General features: G+C 40.9%; 1 protein-coding gene across 1 annotated transcript; it reads left to right on the forward strand.

The window, feature by feature from the left end:
- Positions 1-9,423: 9,423 nt before the first annotated feature.
- MELLADRAFT_89740 (uncharacterized protein) lies at positions 9,424-11,847 on the forward strand (the record flags this gene model as incomplete). The annotated part of the gene is made up of 5 exons (XM_007412658.1): positions 9,424-9,775; positions 9,958-10,077; positions 10,124-10,555; positions 10,679-11,765; positions 11,826-11,847. The coding sequence occupies 5 exons, from the start codon at positions 9,424-9,426 to the stop codon at positions 11,845-11,847; spliced, it is 2,013 nt and encodes a 670-aa protein (XP_007412720.1).
- Positions 11,848-19,236: the final 7,389 nt, after the last annotated feature.

Genomic DNA, 19,236 nt, shown 5'->3' on the forward strand with positions numbered 1-19,236 from the left:
AAAGATTTCCATAGTTCAGACTATATGAACTTTGAAGATCACACCAGTTTTAAATTATCACTCCAACATTTAACAGCTTTACAACTTGCTTATTTTATCTTCCTAAAACTTTTAAAGTTTGTCCAACATCTATGCAAACTTCACAAGACTGATTTTACAAACCTTGAATCTCAAACCTTGTGTCTTGTTGACTGTATTGTGTGTGCATCCAAACCTTGTTCTTTTCAGATTAGAATCCCTAATCAGTCACCAATCTTATCCTTGAAAGCTTGTGATATTGGATGGATCAATCAGGTTATCAATTTCAAGGCCTTCTGATGAATTGTTGTCTTCCTTAATTTGTGATATTGGTCGGGGAGGGCGGTGTTCATGAATTTGAAAGTTAAATTCTTGGGTTTGTGATTTACAAATTGAAGTTCACAATTCTGACTTGTGACCTGACCCTGGTTTGGCCCGGGTCCCGAAGAATACATGCTGTGAACCTGATTCCTTTTCAAGTTATCAGTTTTTGCATACCAGATCTGATCGGAAGATCTTTGATCCACTCTTTTCTTGAAGATGTCTCATGATTGGGTCAAAATGATCATAGGTAGGATACTTGATTTGTTTTGCAATTAAGACCTCTCGGTGAATGCAAGTGCATGCAAGACCAAATTGTTCAATCTAGAAATGTCCACAAACCTCATTACACTACACAAAATGTCATCTTTACCGGGCGGTAAAGAAAACTACTGACATAGAAAAGTTAAAGTCAGGACAAGTAAGAGCAAGTACGTAAGAGATTGAGATTGAGGCAGTGAGAGTGATAAGAGCTATAGCTGAGTTGAGAGTGACATAGTGAAGCTTGTTTTCTTGTATATATGCTTGATGTTGCTTGATGGGAGCCCGTAGGACAAATGACAGTAGCTGACAGCAGTAATGTGCTGGTTTTTTGGCTTGACCTGGCTTGACTGTTTGTGGCCGGCGGGTGCAGACTGAATTTGGGCACAGAACCCTCTCGTGGTATTTTGAAGGATCCTTCATGCAACCAGGGCAGGACCAATCATCCAATCTCATCGCGGCTCATCTTAGCTCATCTCAGTTTATGAAGTCGAACGAGGCTCAGTGCTCCTGAGGTCAAGACCTGAGTCTGGCTGTTGGGGATGAGGAAAGCTGGGCAGGCTCAGCGTTCTAATTTTGCTTGGACAGAAATTTCACAGTTTTTCAGAGACTTTTGCGCAAGAGCTTTGGGCCCCCAGCTTTGGGGGCCTTCTCCACGGGCACTGTGATTGTTTTTGTTTACTTTATCGATTTGTAAGACTTGGACTAATTGTCTCAATCTTGATGGCAGTGTACTCAGAAGGCTTGTGTAATTTGATTGTGTATGGTACAATGGTCATCTCAAAGTATTTGTTCCTTTGATGTTGGAGTCTAGACCACAGTGTTCCATATATTGTGTGATTTTGAAGAGGTAAACAACATATGCAAATGCCAAGATTGGTCCATTCTTCCTTAATGCTAGCAAATATTATAAAATTTCACTTGACACTTTCTTGAATTTTAAGATAAATGTGAAAGACAAGTTACATTTCACCATACAACATTTTTCATATTGTTGATACAAGAGCAGGAGTGAAAGAAGATTGGAGCAATTTGACTGTGGAATGATCCACAACATTTGCTGCTTCAGAAGTCAATGGTTGCCTTGGGGTATGTGTTAAATATGTGTTAAACATAAGGCCGCAGCCTGTAATTAGTGACAGATTGCGTTAGCAGTGAAAGAGATTGTTGGTAGTTACAAAAAACGAGATTTTTGAAAAAGCAGGACGTAGATGATGTTGTATACGAAGCGTTTGGAAAGTACACAATTGCAAGGGGACTAATCAAAAAGCAGCCGCAGGGGCAATTTTCGTACAGAGGTTTCAGAGAATTTTCAAAAAGCAGGACGCAGACGATGAAGTGAAAGAAGCGAATGGAAGGTACACAAATGCGGGGGGACTTTTTAAAAAGCATACGGGAAGGGGATTATCGGTGGTTCGAAAAGCGAGGATTTATGGACATTTCAGAGAACAGACGGTCTGCGGGATTATAGGTTGAAAATTAACTTGCGGAAAAGATATAAATAGGGGAGGTTGGAGGTCAGGAATGAAGGATATAACATCGCACTTCGCGGGCCCCTCAATGTCAAAAGACCTGAGGATCGCTCACAAGCGGAGTGTGTAAACTTAGACGCCTAAGCACCGCCCCTGAATGCTTTTAGCCCTAGCAGAAATGCGGGCTATAAGTATTAAGGGGGGGTGCTTAGGCGTTTAGGCTTATGTAATAATTCACCAGAATGACAATGACATTGATGGAATTGTTGACAAGGAATCTCCATTCCAAAATCAGTGATTGATTATAAAGAATCCATGACACCACCTGACTAAGAGTGGAACAGAAAAAAGCATCAATACAGATGGAGAGGGGTTGAATGTCACAGATGTTATCTACTTACGCTCCTAGTCCATGAGCAGTGTTCAAAAGCAGGCGGTTTTTGAACAAAAAGGCAGAGATTATGTATAGTGGAGCCTGAAGAAGAAACTTTAATCCAAAGTATCAGTAAAGATGGAATTAAAGATGACAGTCAAAAAACAAGAGAATGTATATACAACCAACATCAGAAGTATGTATCTGAGTCCGTCAACAAAGTGCTGATTGGACTTATACCTAGTGAGATTCAGAAGAGGTGTGCCAACCAGGATTCCAAAGGCAATCTCAAGCCTGTTTTAAGTAATGTACCATTAGAGATGTATTCACTGAAATAATTGAAAACAGCATACACTATGTGTTGATTTGGGCTACTAAGGATGGCAAAACCCACCTCGGCAGGGCTCATGTTTTGAATGGAGGCCGGTAGCAATTTGACGGCTATATCATGGGTACCATAAACAACGATTGTACCACAGATTGAGCCAAGAAACTGGGAAAGAAGGTAGCATGGTGCTTTTCTGAGTGGAAAGTGTTGGAAAATCTAGAATATAGATACATCAGTAAGATTGAAGTAACAAAGAGTAGTGAAAGAGATTTAACTGTAAGGGTAAGGGTAATAGCAGGACTCTGATGTGCATTGACAAGACGTGGGCAAGAGTGATGAGCTGCATAAAAGATAAGGATAATGATGCAACACAGATACACTACACCAGATTGCAAATTTACCGCTGAGTTTAGAAAATTAGGAGAACATAGAAAATTATACACACGGCAGAAGGGGTCAGAAAAATATGAGAAAACAAGGGTTGCATAACCCTGTGCGTGCCTTTCATTTTGCATATTTTTCATGTTTTTATGGCAGCAGTGTATATCAGGTCAGAAACCCAGCTTTTGTCCAAAACTGGCACTTATTTAGTCATTAATCTTGTGAGACAAATAAAATTGTCAATTTTGGTTCACCATATGTAATTTCTTTGCATTCTGAATGCTGAATGTTTGATTTCCAATGTACACATTGGAATGGGCGGTATGTGTCCAAAAATGACTAAGGTACAGCAATCACAGTCCCCATCAGCAACAAAAGAAAAGCTTATAAATCTTTGCCATAATGGTTTTAGCATCTAAATGAAAATTGTAGATCCTGGGTGTGGCTTTCATAATTTGTGACTACCAAATTGATTGGAAAAAAATTAGCGTCTTTGTGAATATTCAAACATTTCTGCCCGAACCTTAGTAGTTTTGGACATAATTTGGGTTTCTGACCAAATTTACCCCAACATCATTTTTCTTTGAAACATCTTCAACACTAAAGGTAAAAATATGAAAAAATATGCAAAAGAAGGAGACATCACAAGTGGATTCAACCATAATCATCCAATTTTTTCCAACGCCTTAAGCTTGCTCAGAATTTTCTTCATTTTTACTTTTCTAAACTCCATGGTAAATTTTTGATTTGGTGTAGTGGTGTATGGTAATCAATATCATCTAGATCAAATTGCACAAGTCAGCTTTGGATGGTGGTAAAGCTACATATAATTAGGTATTAAATACCTTCCAGTCCCAGCTTGTAACTCCAGAGTATAGATGTGCTGTGAAAAAGACAAAAGTTTGATTGATCAGTACTTTGTAAATGCAATCATCACTGAGACTCATAAAAGAAATATATATACTGATGTTTAGAGTTTCCATACATATAACAAATACAAATATACTGAACAACTCAATGACATAGTTTGAAAAGGAGATGGTGGAAGTGGTTTTTGGATGAGCAAATGCCAGTTCAGATTTTTCCAAGTCCATGATGAAACTTTTCGTGGTTTTAGGTGCCATGAATCAAGAATGTTAGCGTTTGAAGTTTGGGAGTGCTTTGAAATTGATGAAGAGTGTTGCAGTATGAATGGAAATGAAGGTAAACAATGTGAGATCAGAAAAGGATGGTGGTTGAGGACATTGATGGAAAGAGTCTTCCACCTCAAATACTTTGCATGTGTAGATGGCAGGAAAGGGCAATATGCCTTGACAGAAGCCTGAATTAGTCCAGTCTATAATGAAGATGTTTCAATAAAGACAGCCATTACCTGCTAACACATAATCTTCCCATTTTGAAAGGAGCCAGCTATTTTAGACTTTGGTAGTAGGTGCATTCAATGAATGATCGACTATACCAAGGGTCATTTTGAGGACAGCTGCCCTGATCCTGCATGTCCCTGTTTTGGTCCTGGTGGAAGAATTACATTGTATAAGATTGATTGGTATAACATTTGCATTGATCCAGAGTGATTATGCAATCCGTGGTTTCATTTATGTCCTTAGAGATTTCCACATGATTATCTTTGAGATAAACTGACCAATCAAAAGTAATATTGATATTATTATGAGTCTCCACTGTGAAAGCAAGCACGATCACATTCTATTCTTAGATACCCTAAACCTCCCTCATGTTGATATCTATGCTTTTTGCAACACTGACTCAAGCCCTCTGTACGGTGCAGAGAGGGATTCTGTCTCTATCAGAGTCATTGACCCAGATTTGCTTCCATTATCACCATTTGGCAATCATGTCCAGTTTTGGACACCTTTTTAGCAGAGTTTTCATGTTCCCTACTTTTAACACTCCTCTCCAAGAGTACAGTTGCAGGTAAGATCTTACCATTGAATATAATTACATATTTGTTTTAATACCTGGATTGTCTGTATCACTTTATTTGAAAAGGTTTTTGAAGAGGCCTTGGATGATACTACTACTAGTAAATCTAGAAGCCGTCTGATTGTTGCAATATGAGCAGGGTAAGTCAAGTTTTTCTGTGGTTTCTATAGTTAAATTACTCTCAATCATGTTCCCAGCCTAGGTCACTTTCCCACCTGGGAACCTCTTTAATGCTGGCAGTGGTAGGTATTACTCACGCCCCACATCTACTGGGCTCTGGCAGGCCAGAGCCTACCACTGACTCCATGAAAGATTCATGAAAGATTCAGAAAGATTTCAAAATGACTTCAACACAATATCATATGGGGCCATTTGCCTGTCCAACCACCAAAATTCTGATGTCATCATATGACATTATAAATCTGTACACACCTGCTCCTGTATTCACAGATCAAGAATGTATAGTCTATTAAACTTTATCATGAAAATTGACTGAGTTATTGAGGTTTGAAAAAAATCACGGACAGAAAATACTATTTTTGTACTACTAGAGAACATGCGGGCATGCCCGCCACAGTCCCACTGTGCCACAATTTACCTGCGACCATTCAAATTACTCAAAACTTTCTCATCGAGTGAAAAGCTGCTTGTCTTGGTGTTGCCTCACAGCTGTCCACAACTTCAAAACACACTGATTGTATTGATTTTCCTAAGCACATCCAGAAGCATTTTTGGCCAGTGTAGCAATGGTTCTCTGCAATAAAACAATATATGGTTGGTATAAATTCAAGTGTGATAATCAAGGCGCAAGAAGTAGTATCACAACAACAAAAGTTTCAAAGTACTGGGAAAACGTTTATATCATATGAAGAATTATATCTAGTATACCAGTCACTGTCTATGGCAATAGGGCATGTGCAAAAATTGCGTGTAAATGCTTTTGTTAAATGTTATGGCATCTATGGTAATCCAAACATTTGACCTTTTTGCATTTGTGATGATTCATCCTTGAAGTCAATGGATTAGACACCTGCCTCCACTCCTTTGTTTTTACAATTTTGGATGGGTTTTATTAAGCTTTGCAAACATAACTCATAATACTGATTTCGCTTTGTCAATTTTCTCTTAGTGTGTGAAATTTGAGGGATACGGGGTGATTTTTTAGTTTCTTTCTGTTCCTCAAAAACAATTAAAGTGTATGCCGGAATATGGTATAATACTACAAGTGATTTATACTGAACCAACCCACTTTAAGAGAATGCTAGCCTGAATCACTGTAAACATCATTCAACTTCCCCAATTTGGCAGAGGAAAATGATTAATAGTACAGTTTTTCATAAAAGAATCTAATACTGCACACCTGGGCCATTTCACCCACACTACATATGTGCAGCAAGCTAAGTCAATAGTTGTCTATCATGTACATACAGGTCTGCTCAGTTTTTTGCCCATCAGAATAAATAAATCACATGTTATACCACATGTAACTTTTTCGACTTTGAAATTTTTTTCCCAAAAATTCACTACATATAATTCTGTAGCTGCTCAGGCAATATTGTTGAAGCTATGTCTTAGTAACAGAAAGTGTGTTACATGCAGTTGAGTTGATGAGATCACACCAAAACATTGAGTCAGTGTATGTAGTCAATCTTTTGGAAGCTTTTTTCAATCTGAAAGAAGTTACAGCATGTATTACATATGAATAACTTGTCCTGATGAGCAGATAACTGAGCAGAACTGTATGTACATGATAACCACATATTCACTGAGCCTGCTACACATATGTAGTGTGGGTGTTATGGCTCAGGTGTGGAGTGATAGACCATTTTATGACAAATCATACTCCCAATCATTTTTCCCTGCCCACTTGGGGAACCCGAATAATGTCTGCAGTGAATGTAGGGTTTTATGCTTTACTGCAAAGAACCATGCAAAATTCATGGTTACCCCATTTCTAAAAATTCCAGTATTGATGATGGCAAGTCAGATGTAGGCTTTGAGAAGGCAAGGTGTAAGAGCAAACTCCATGATGTGGTAGTCGTACCCGGAAACAGTATAACATACCAGTTGATGTGGCCAAGGACAACCCTGTGACAACGCAAGGTTGGCCCCCCGCTTGTGTGTCTGTAAATAAGGGCAGGAAGTAATTGACTGATTCAGTAAACAATGTTACTCAATTTGTCAAAGAAACTCAAGAATAGGCATTTTTTGTAAAGGTAAAGGTTTACCCAGTCAGAAGCACTCAATGATGTCTTGATTATAATTGAGAGGTGTTTATAAATTGGAAATAATTTCACAACAAAGTCATTCATGAACAATCCTTATATGGCAAGCTCTCAAACTAAGGCAGTTTATTTGTGAGCCTTTTCCACAGTTCAAAAGACTACTCCCATTAAGAATAAATAAATACAGCTGTAAATTATGTCAATTGGTCAAAAGGTTACCTGACAGTCAAACTTGCTATTGCTCATCTGCTGTTGCTTCTCATCATTTTATCCTGCATATACTTACATAGCCTTTGTATTAATCAAGAGCTGTATTTGTAATCTACCATCACAGTAAATAGCATTGTCAAGAGGGTTCACCATGTAAAATATAAATAAATTAAGATTATAAAATATGTAATTATTGCTTCAATGGGAAGAAAGCAAGGCTTGGCACGTGTCAGGTGTCAAATAAAAAGACATTTCCATAAAATAATGAACTGCAAATACTGGAGAAAGTAAAAAAAAGAAAGACCACGGTAGAAAGGGAGAAAGGCTATGGCAATCAGGCACCAGGGATTGATTCAGGTTCACATACACAAGAAATTATCTCGGATAGAGTGCTTATTTGATATAGTGCTCTTTGGTTGAGAGGTTGAAGTAAACCAAGACCGAGAGGAAGACGCTAGACAGGAGCCGAATGACGCACCAATTTTCAATCTTGTGAAATGAGGTCTTAAGTGAGGCTCATGGTTAATTTGGATTTCTTGGATATATACAAAAGATTGATGCGGAGGGTGATGGTTGTCGAATCGAGTGGGACACAGCACCTATTTATAGGGATGGAAAGTAGAAGTAAGCAAAGGGCTAAACAGGACTTTTGAAAGCAGGCTTTCAAAAGGTGACTATTGAAGATAGAAAGCCTCTCGAACAAGGGAGTGAATCCCAATAAAGCAAAGGAAACCACTTCCCAATAGGCTTAACAAAAGCGCCTTTTAAAGAAAGCACATAAAACATAGAGTATTTCAAGAAACGAAAAAAACAAGATCAAAAGCAGAATGTCCACAAGGCAATACGGAAAGGTACGTGGTTTTGTTTCAAGAAGCACAGCAAATTGCTAACAAAGCCAAAAGGAATCTCAAGGCGACAACAAAACATATGTGTTTTTGTTTCAATAAGCACAGCTCATTATAACTAACAAAGCCAAAAGTAATATTGTTAAACAATCAGAGATTTAAAAGTAAGGATACAATCACAAAACAAACTAACAAACTGAGCTTGAAAAGAAACAAAAGCGACCTAATGTGGGGTTGCCCGGAGCAGAAGAGTATCAGACGGTACTTATGCGAGTCTGTTGCACATATTTATATTTTAGATAGACAAGACTGGGATCTTGAATATCTTCAATCTTTGTCAATATGCATATACATTAAATTTGATAATATTTTCCGCACTATGTTTCTCCACATTTCTGTTCCCTACAGCCTTTGTCTACGGGTATTATTTTTATATGTAATTGTGGATTATATACAGAAGTTGGATTTTCTGAAGTTTTTTGACCTTGAGGCAAATTGTGATGAATTGTAGGGCCCAAATTAGGCACAAATAGACTGATATGCATGCAAATAATAATTTCCAAAAGTTTCTGCCATCAATTTGTTCATATCCTTCCTAGAATCAACAAATCAGGGAAAGATTGGACTGCTCATGTAGAATTCACAATTACATATAGAAATATGCCTTTTGGACAAAGCCTGCAAAAATGAAAAATGTAGAAACATGTATTGTTGCACAGAACCACCATATCACAGGTGGTTCACTAGTCCATGAGGGACTTGCGAGCACACACAAAAGGGTGACCCGTGAAACTTGCACAGGAAGAATGTAGGAACATTCTAAAACACCTCGTGCAAGAATTTTTCACCGCTCACCACTCACACTTCTCAGGTGTTAGACCACACCGCAAGTCCTCAAGTCTCGAGCACAAAAGTTGAACTGTGTGAACCCTTTGCGCTGAAGGTTTAGGCCACCTTCAAGATTAACAATTCATCATTAAATCTGGTCCTTAATTACTTCAGTGGCACACATTCAAGCCCTTTTTCATACATTCAAAATTCCTCAGCAATGGACGAAGCAGTGCGAGCAGCAGCCGAATGCGCGGCGAACATAACTGTAACTTGGTCTAAATCAGTCGCCTTGGGACAACCTCCGTGCCCTCCACTCGAACCAACAAGACAAACTGTAGGGCGACCACCAGCACCGCCTCCAATCCCCCAAGACGACATTGATGAGGTACCACTAGAGAACTCAGAAATCGAGGACCTTCTGGAAGACACTGGCCAAATACTCCAAGGTCCAATAATCAAGTCAGATGACGACAACAATCAATTCTGGAGACCTCCAGTGGAGAAGGGGAAAGGTAGAGCTTACAGCAATACAAGCCCCACCCCATCGGATTTCAGTAGGCCAAACTCAGGTAGGGAAAACTTCTCTGATACCTTTTGTCTTGATCTCTCTTCCATCTCTACACACAGCAATCTCAACGAGTCACAATCAACACCAGATTATCTATCCATATGTTGGACTGAGTGAATAGACCTGAGATTGGGGCTGAAGGCCCATGATCCCGGTGTGAGTGTGTACCCATGATCCCTGAAGAAGGGGGGTTGGATGCATTGTGGAGCTGTGGAGCTGAACACATCCAAGTATCCCATATTACGGGTGGATGGTTGACAACCAGCCTTGCACTTGAAAAAAGACCGGTCCAAGACAAGAAATGTATTTAACAAACACTGAACTTGGGACTGCGTTTGGGTCCTGGAAGCCACCCAAGCCAACAAGAGAGCTGACTTACTGTATGCCGCGGGACACCACATGGACGGAGAAGCGGTTTTGAACCAATACTTCCAACGCCAGGAGGGGAGTGTCATCAACAAACGAGGAGAGAGAGTCCCGGCGGCAAGCAGTAGCGGCCTAGCAAGATCACACCCCTACAACTTATTGGCAGAAGACTTGTTGTCGGCGTCAGACAGTACAGGAAACATCCCTTTTATGGAGCACCAAAGCAGGGAATCCAACTGTATCCTCCCAGCCAGAACAGTAGTAGATCCCCTGCTAAGAAGACCAGACTCCAAAGTAGACCCAAGGATCTACAACTTGTACACAACTTGGAGACAATGGGAGGCTCCTCGACAACCGGAAGTCCCAACTACCTACAAATGTTGCTCATCAGTTCTTCGTCAATACGAGAAAGAATGTGAGGCCCCAACTCACTATCCAACATACTACCAATGGGACCAACGGCCTTCAGTTTGCTATTGACCGGAATCCCCACCATAAGGACAACTGTCTCCTCCCTCGTGTCACCCACCACCTCAAGGCACACGGGTAGAGCACGCAAGGCAACCACCAACCTACAACACACGACAAGAGCCCCCAAATTCCCAGCAGCCAAATCTGAGGTCACAGGCCAACATAGAGGAAGAAGAACAAGTTAAATTCTTGATGGCCTCAAAGAGAGGTAGATTGGTCCTAAGAAAGGGAGATGTGGTGGAGAACAGTAGATATCTGGTGGCGGATGAATCGGATGAGATGGAGAAAGGCCTAAATCAATTATCGTCGGTCTTAACCCACTGGTTGCGTACCTTCAAATCATACATTCCACTCACCGCATTCAACAAATTGTTCCTAGCGGGAGACCAGGCCAAGTGGAGTCGTAGGAAAGCCCCAACAGAGTCAAAGATAGAAGACAGAAGTTCATCATTAAGAGTGCACGGCGGATCACCACCACCTGACAAATTGCTGATGCAATTCAAAGGCTGGATCAATACAATGACTCTATTCATTCGATATGTGGCGGATGCAGGATGGCAAACGCTGAAAGAGAGGTTCGAAGGTCACCGTACAGTTGTGATAGATCTCCGAGAACACTATGGCTGGATAATTGCATTACGGTACTGCATAAGGATTAGACAAGGAGTGATGAGGGATACAATCGATGGAAAGATTAAGAACTTCAGCAACTTACAATCGGCTATCTTTGAGGAAGTTCAAATTGTGGCAGACTCACGCCAACAGAAAGCTTATCATACAAACCCCTACGCCAACGGAGGCCCCCTATCTAGCGTCAACCCAATGACAGGCCTGCCAAGAAAATCCCCCTCAACAACTGCGGCAAAGAAGTGGCCATTGGAATCCTCCGCGTTGAAAACCGTAAAGTCCGAACTGTCTTCCGCGGACTGGATCCCCTCCTTGAAGTGGAGAACCATGACAGCCGAGGAAAAGGCAGAGGCGAAGAGGTTTGCAACAAGAAATACCTATAAACCAGATGACGAAAGAGGTCAAGGGAAAGACCGGTATCAGGACCAAGACAATTACCGTGATCGGGGAAGAGATTATAAGAAACGATCTTGTTTGAGAAGTCACAGTCCCCGGGGTAGTAAAGGGAGAGGGAAAGCCTGCAGACAGTAAGCTATAATGATGCAATACCAGTCAATATGATTAGCCATGTCATTCCCATTCACAAGACTCAATAGTCAAGATCCATGAGAGCTACCCTGTGAGACTAAGACCGAGAAACTTACATCACCGTCCGCTTGCCTTGCCTTCTACCCTTCTGAAACCCTCCGCGTGACGATTCAACCACCTAGGTCACCCATAATAGAAACAACTCCTAGATGGCAGAGAAGTGCATCGTGTGAGATGAACCTTGAGGTGTGGGAACATGAGCTGTATCGTGCAGGCCTGTGGAAGAAATTTGGGAATAAAGATAAGATCCTAGAAAATTTCAGGATCAAATTAGCAGCAGGTAGAATGGCGGGACCATTCTTGAAAGAAGAGGCTCACAGGAGACTGGGATTCTTCTGAACAAGTCCCATTGGAGCTGTGGTCAACGGCAACGGATTGACGCGACCTATAAATGACCTTTTGTTCCCTAGAAATGACCCAAACATCAGATCAGTAAACAACGGCGTGGACAAGGAAGATTTCAAGATCACTTGTGATAATTTCCAAGTGGTAGCAGACTTTCTCAGTACTTTACGCAAAGATGTCCTCCTTGCTATTTTTGACTGGGCCAAGGCCTATTGTCAAGTACCAACATCTCCTGATCAATGGCCATTTCTGATGATTTCAACATTTGACGGACAGGTCATGCTAGACACTTGTATCACATCTGGAGGGGTGGCTGGATGTGGAAGTTTTCGGCAAGTAGCAGATGCATGGAAGGCAATTATGCTACATCGTGTCCCCCTGAGAGCGGTGCTCAGGTGGGTGGATGATACTATGTTTGTGAAATCAAAGAATAGCAAGTCAAATGTCAGCCTCAAGGACATATTGTCTCTGACAAAAGAGATGGGAATAGTGGAGAATGTTGAGAAAGGAAAGAATTTTGCAGAAGAGCAACGCTACCTTGTGTTTATCTGGAACGGCACAGATAAAACAGTCAAACTCCCGATAGAGAAAATCAAGGAAAGAGTAGATGAACTGACAAAATTCTTAGCCGAGAAGTCCCATCAATTTCAACCAGTCCAACGGTTGGCGGGACGTTTGAACCACTCCACCATGGTCCTACCACAAATGAAGTGTAACACTGTGGACATTTATAAATGGATGGCTGATAAATCAGCGCTACGGGACATCCCAGGTGTGGTAAGGGAAGACTTACAGGGGGGGTGGTTGAATGCTCTCCAATCGGCAAAACCCAGACCGTTAATCATCAACTCCCAGATAATCAACGTCGGCTGGGTAGGCAACGCGTCAACATTGTACGGGATTGGTGTGATCATAGGAAGAAGATGGTGTAAGTTTAGACTGTGAAACGCTTGGAGAGGAGAAGCGGAGGATAGTCGGAAGGGGATTGCCTGCGCAGAAAGTGTTGCAGTACAGTTGGGATACTTGATGTTAAGGAAAATAATGTCGGTCAAAGGCCGTGGATTCTTGATGTTGACGGACAACACAGTAACAGAATACGCAGTCAGAAACGGCAAATTGAGAGATCAGAAAGTTAATAGGGAATACTTCAAGGTACAAGACTCACTGATTGAAGATGAGTCCTGCATTGAAGTGAGGCGCGTAGTCTCGGAAGAAAACACAGCTGATCATCTATCTCGGGGTTTTGACTCCACAAAACACGTATCAGACATGATACACATTGAAATTCCGCCGGACCTGAAAAGGTTGATTGTGCAAGAACAGTAACCGAGTTATCAATCAACATACCCAACCTAGGCTTGCCACCCGCGGAGTTATTATTATTGAGATGTCCAGTCTCCCAAGGCATTTCAATAAGGCATCTGAAAATGCATCAAGGGTAGGAAAACATGCGGCAGCAGGCAGCTGGGCTAAATCAACGTTATCAGGTTACAGTTCAAGGTGAGTCCCGGCCCCGGAGCTCCGTCGAGTACCCGTCGGAGCATCCGTCAAGTCCGTTTCATGTAACCAGCGTTGGAAGTATATATTTGGCGCCGGCTACTCCGGCCGGTTCGGTAGTTGAACGTGGGGGTCAAAAAAGTTGATTTCCGCCAGACAAGCGGCGTATTTTTTTTGTATTTTTTTGCCGTTTTTTGCCGTTTTTTTATTTTTTTATTTTTTTTTGCCATACAGCCGGATATCCGGCGGATATTCGGCTTGAGTACCGGTTCCAGGAATGATAGTAGAAAAAAACCAACCGTCAAATCAAAAAACGGATGCATTTTTTTATTTTTTTATTTTTTTGTCATTTTTTTTCAATTTTTTTATTTTTTTTGCCATACAGGATATCCGGCGGTTAGCCGGTTCAAGTACCGGTTCCAGGAATTTCAGCAAAAAAACCGGCCGGATACTCTCCGACAGCTCCGGATGGTGAAATTTACCGGCGGTTTGGTTGTCGAAGGGGCCAGAGTTTGCCCAATACTCGTCAGATCACAGGTTGAGTTACAGTTCGGGCATGACAAAGTTTATAGAGTTCAAAGAACGTACTTTGGGACGCTTTGATCCAGCTGCACCAATATTGGATGAAGCTCTATCAACTTTATCGCCTCACTGCCAGGATTAAACACTGTCCTAATTGGGATAATGTGTTGCTTTTTTTGGGATAATTAATTTTTGCCATATAAATGCTGAGCAATTAATGCAAAAGGGATCATTATTCCATTAGGGACACTGTTTAATCCTGGCAGTGCCTGGGCAAGCAGTACCAGGGAAGCAGAAGACGGACCATTGAGACCAATAACATCGATAACTACCAAGATATATCTTGATGGAATCCAAGCGTGGCACATTGTCAGACACACATCGAGACCTTCAGCCAATCCAGAAGTCATCAAGACATTGCTGCAAGCTACAAAACAAGTAGAGGAAGAAAAAGCAATGGTAACAAAGAAAAATTGAATCAAAATTTGTTAGCTATTGGACCTAATTCAGGTAACATATGAAGGTTCAGAGACAACTCAGATCATGGGTACCATAGCCTTGGTTGCCTTCTGGGGAATGAATAGAATAGGTGAATTGCTAAGGACATCGGTAGAGAGTGGTGCATTGTTACGGAAGCATGTTGAATTTGGATCTAGGAAAGGAAGAACTACGTCATCCTACACCTCAGGAAAGCCAAAACTGCAAAACCGGGCAAGGTACAAAAGATCTACCTACAACAACAATACCACATCCTAGACCCAGTGGTCGCGATAAGAAGATGGAGACAACAAACCAGAGACCGCGACCCAGACACAATTTTATTTGCCACAGTGGAGAAAGGAGAGATACGACCTTTATTGAAAGCGAGATTTCTCAATGGAGTTGGGAAAGTTTGGGGCAAAGCTAGCCTGGGATCAAGGAGTGGTCATTGGTTCCGTGTAGGGCGAGCGTTGTTGAGATTTAATATGAAAGCACCAATGGAGAAGATAGCGAAACAAGGGAGGTGGACGTCATTAACTTACTTACACTATTTGAAAGCCTACAACCAGGCAGAGCTGGATGACACAATAAACCTGTTAGAGGTGATCCATGAACCAAATTGGCCAGAGAAGATGGAATGGCTATGATTAGCAAAATGAAAATGAAGTTGACTCAACAACACTGAGAAAATCAGACCACCAGTTCAGGACACGGTGAGACTGACCAATGAAGCAAGACATCACTGAGATAGACGCCAAACCTTATCACAGGTTTGAATGGGGAATGGCGCATAAGAAATAGATCATCAGTAAGTATGAGAAGATGTGAGAAGTGAGGTGCGGCGTATTGAGCATGTACTCAGGCACCTGCGAGCATGTTGGGGTGTTTGCCCGGAGGCTCCAGACGCCCGGTCAGGCACCTGAGATGGGGTATGGCTGGTCACACACACAAGGCCAAAGAGATCCAGACACCAAATAGGGGGGAGGGCGGGCCCGAGATGGAGGACTCCAACCGGGGAAGGTTGGTTTACATAAACCATCCAGTTTGGTTCAAGAAAACCAAACCCCAGGCCGGGGCCCTTCACTTCCCCAACCCGTGCACCCCTGACTAAACAGTAAGGAGTGCACTCTTGGGTGGACGTCTCGAGGAACACAAGAGGCACGCCTCATCTAAAGATGAGTCTAGATCTACCCAACTAGCTACATGCAGCAAGTGTAGCATGGAACAGTGGAATATAAAAATTATTTTATATGAATGTTGATAAAGATTTAAGATATTCAAGATCCCAGTCTTATGTATAGTATAAAAATAGTATTTTTTATCTGTAATTTTTTTTTCAAACCTCAATAACTCAGTCAATTTACAGGATAAAGTTCAATAGACTATATATTCTTGATCTGTGAATACAGGAGCAGGTGTGTACAGACTTATGACATCATATGATGACATTGGAATTTTGGTAGTTGGACAGGCAAATGGCCCCATATGATATTATGTTGAAGTCAGTTTCAACTCTTTTTGAATCTTTCAGGAATCTTTCATGAAGCCAAGGTAATCTCTGGCCTACCAGAGCCTAGTAGCTGGGGGCTGTGACTATTGGTCTTACCACAAGAATTTTTTGCTCAATTCTAAGTTTAAACTTGTCTCTTAATTTTGATATTTTTCCACAGTTATTAAAACAGATCCCTGCCGGTCATATGATACCTCAGATCATAGCTCAAGTTCTTGGAGCTTTTGTAGGAATGCTTTTAGTCTATGTACTATTTCACAGCTCTCATCTTTCAATAGTCAATCTGATCAGCTGAACCCAAAGCTCATCCAGCATCGGTACCGCGTTTGTTGATGAAAATCAAAGTCTGTTCCTGTGAGTTCCTTATCTCATTGTATAACAATCTATCTCATATTTCTCACTAATGTATCTTCTTCCTCTTGCTCTAGTGTTTTTGGAATTCAAACCATTTTTGGATTTCTTCTTGGTTTTATGCATGTTCATTATCAGGAAATGGAGGAATCCATATCTTGTTGGAAGAAAAGATTGTGGTTCAATTTTATGACACTACGTGCCATCTTGTCAGTTTTCAATTAGCCATTGATCCTCTGACTCTAATTGATGGATTGTTTTGACTTGATTGATACAAAGCAATGCTGTGACTTCCTTGGCCTTTTGCTCAAGGGGATTGGTTCAATGATTTAATTGAACTGGGATGGTGAGGATCCATCAAAAATCCCAAAGAGAGTCAAAAACTGACCCTTGAAACTGTTGTCTTAAAATTAGTCCAATTGCAACTTTTTTCATTTCCGGTTCAATTTTTTTTCAGAATGCTACTTCAAGTATTTTGATAATATTTTCCTCAGTCCCAGCAATAATTGTAAGATGTGATTTTCTCTACATAAAGGAAGTTGTGAATTGATCCGTTTTCTCATATTCAAATATGGATCTTAAGTTGATAGCCTTCTAGCCGAATTGATTCAAAACTGTGATATTCTCACATCACTTTAGAATAAAATATTTTGTTTGTAACCGCGTCTTCTGGGAGTTTCAGGCCCAGCAAAACGGCATGTGAGGTACAAGCCATTGGAGACCTGTGAAAAACTTTCAGTATTTGCTCAATTTACTCTATGGTAAGCACTTATCAATAGTCAGTAGACATCTTAGTTTCAGACCCATTGTGATCATGCTTAGAAGCAAACAGGTGAATTCCAAATCCTAGCATTTCTACATTTACATGTACAAATTGCAGCAAAATTAAACGTGCAAAATGATAGTAACAAGTACAACAATATTTCAGTTGTCTTCAACCAAAGCAACACACAAACCCTGCTGCTGTGAAATGCGGCAGCGCGGGGGTAGCGCGGGGGTCGCACTGCTGGCTCAGTCCGGTCAGGTACCACAGGGGTGGTACCGCATCACGGGGGTCCAGCCCCGCCGCGGTCCAAGTATGTATGTATGATAATCTCCCTCAACATGTTCAATCTCCTTTCTCCTTTTCTACATGACCTTACCCAGGAATTTTCTTGCGAAAAACAGGAGAAACAGAAGAAAACCAAAACTATATATATATATATAATCATTCATCTATTAAGCATAACATTCATAAAAATATCATGCTTTCGACAAAAAAAACCAAACCAATTTTTAAAAAAAGTCAAACACACAAAGAGATATCTAAAGAACAAATTACAACCCCTTTCCGCTCCCATCACCATGGAAACTATAGCTGGTGGTTTGAACACTTTAGCTTGTGATTCATTTGGTATAACTTGCTCACAACATTGTGCGCTCATGAGTCTTATAGATGGAAGATGAAAGATTGGATTGATTGACTGGTTCAACACTAACTTTCAATGTGTTGCATATGAAATACATAGTTTTCCTAGCTTATATGTATTAGCATACAGAGTCGTAATCCACCTCACCGCAATTATAGCCAATCATGTTAGAGTAGCCAGATCTACAACCAATGGATTGTGAAGGTTGAAATGACAAAGAATCCGAGCCAAGTTCCGGGTGATCAAATGCAGTGAGAGCTACAAATTTAAATCAAATTTCAGACCATCTGGAGAATTGAAGATTTTCACAAATATATCAATTAATTTGAAGCCCACAAACAGAATGAATAAACCAAATTTCACTGTGTTCCAAAGGCCAGCAGGGAATCCCACCTGTCTTGGTGTGGATTGGAAAAAAGCGTCCATAGGACCAACCAGAAGGATCTATGTCACACTGTGAAGCCTTCAAATAAAATTCAGGTCCGATTGACAATGCTTAACAATGCCAGAAGAAAGGCTGATCCACTTACGCTGTTCATTTGAGGGGTGATTTCACAATGGAAGAGCTCGGCCCTTCCGCTGAAGCTGAATTTCACAAAAGTATTTCTATCAATTTTCTTTCTGATCAGCTTGTGGTTCAGTGTTCTAATCCTCTCAGAACTTCCTTCAAATTCTGTCGCAGAATACCTATGTACAGAATTTACATAGGTATTCTGTGACGGAATTTCAGGCAGAATGATGAGAATATCCAATTGATCTCAACTTCGATTTAATTCATCATTTACTAACAAGAAACTATCACTCATCAACTCAAGAACAACTTCAAGTTCAAGGGGGAACGCTGGGGCCCAGTGAGACGCTCAGACACACACTTACTGATAGTGTGCAACACCCCTTGCGTTTAACCACAAATCCGTCAAATCGATTAATAGAAATCCACAAATTTGTCAAGATTTCTTCCAGATTGGGAAGGAAGTCAAGATGGCTCGACCTAGAGTGAGTTTTTCTAAATTGTTATCTATAATTTAACCAATGAGCAGTTGAAATCTGATGAAGTTTCCTTCCCAGTGGCGATTCTGTCACCTCCCCTTCCCCATTTCAAAACTCTTGTTATTCATTCAATCTATTTTGTTATTTAATCAAGAAGTTCAGGTTCAACTTCAACTTCAAGTATTCCGAGTTCACATTTATCTTTTTCAATTTCCCTTTGAAGTCAAGTTATTCTTTTTCAAAATTTCACTTTATCAACATCCAGAAGACACCTCCTTTGTAATTACTCCAATTAACTCTGAAACC

Source organism: Melampsora larici-populina (genome assembly GCF_000204055.1).
Source record: "Melampsora larici-populina 98AG31 unplaced genomic scaffold MELLAscaffold_32, whole genome shotgun sequence".
Taxonomy (NCBI): Eukaryota; Fungi; Basidiomycota; class Pucciniomycetes; order Pucciniales; family Melampsoraceae; genus Melampsora; species Melampsora laricis-populina.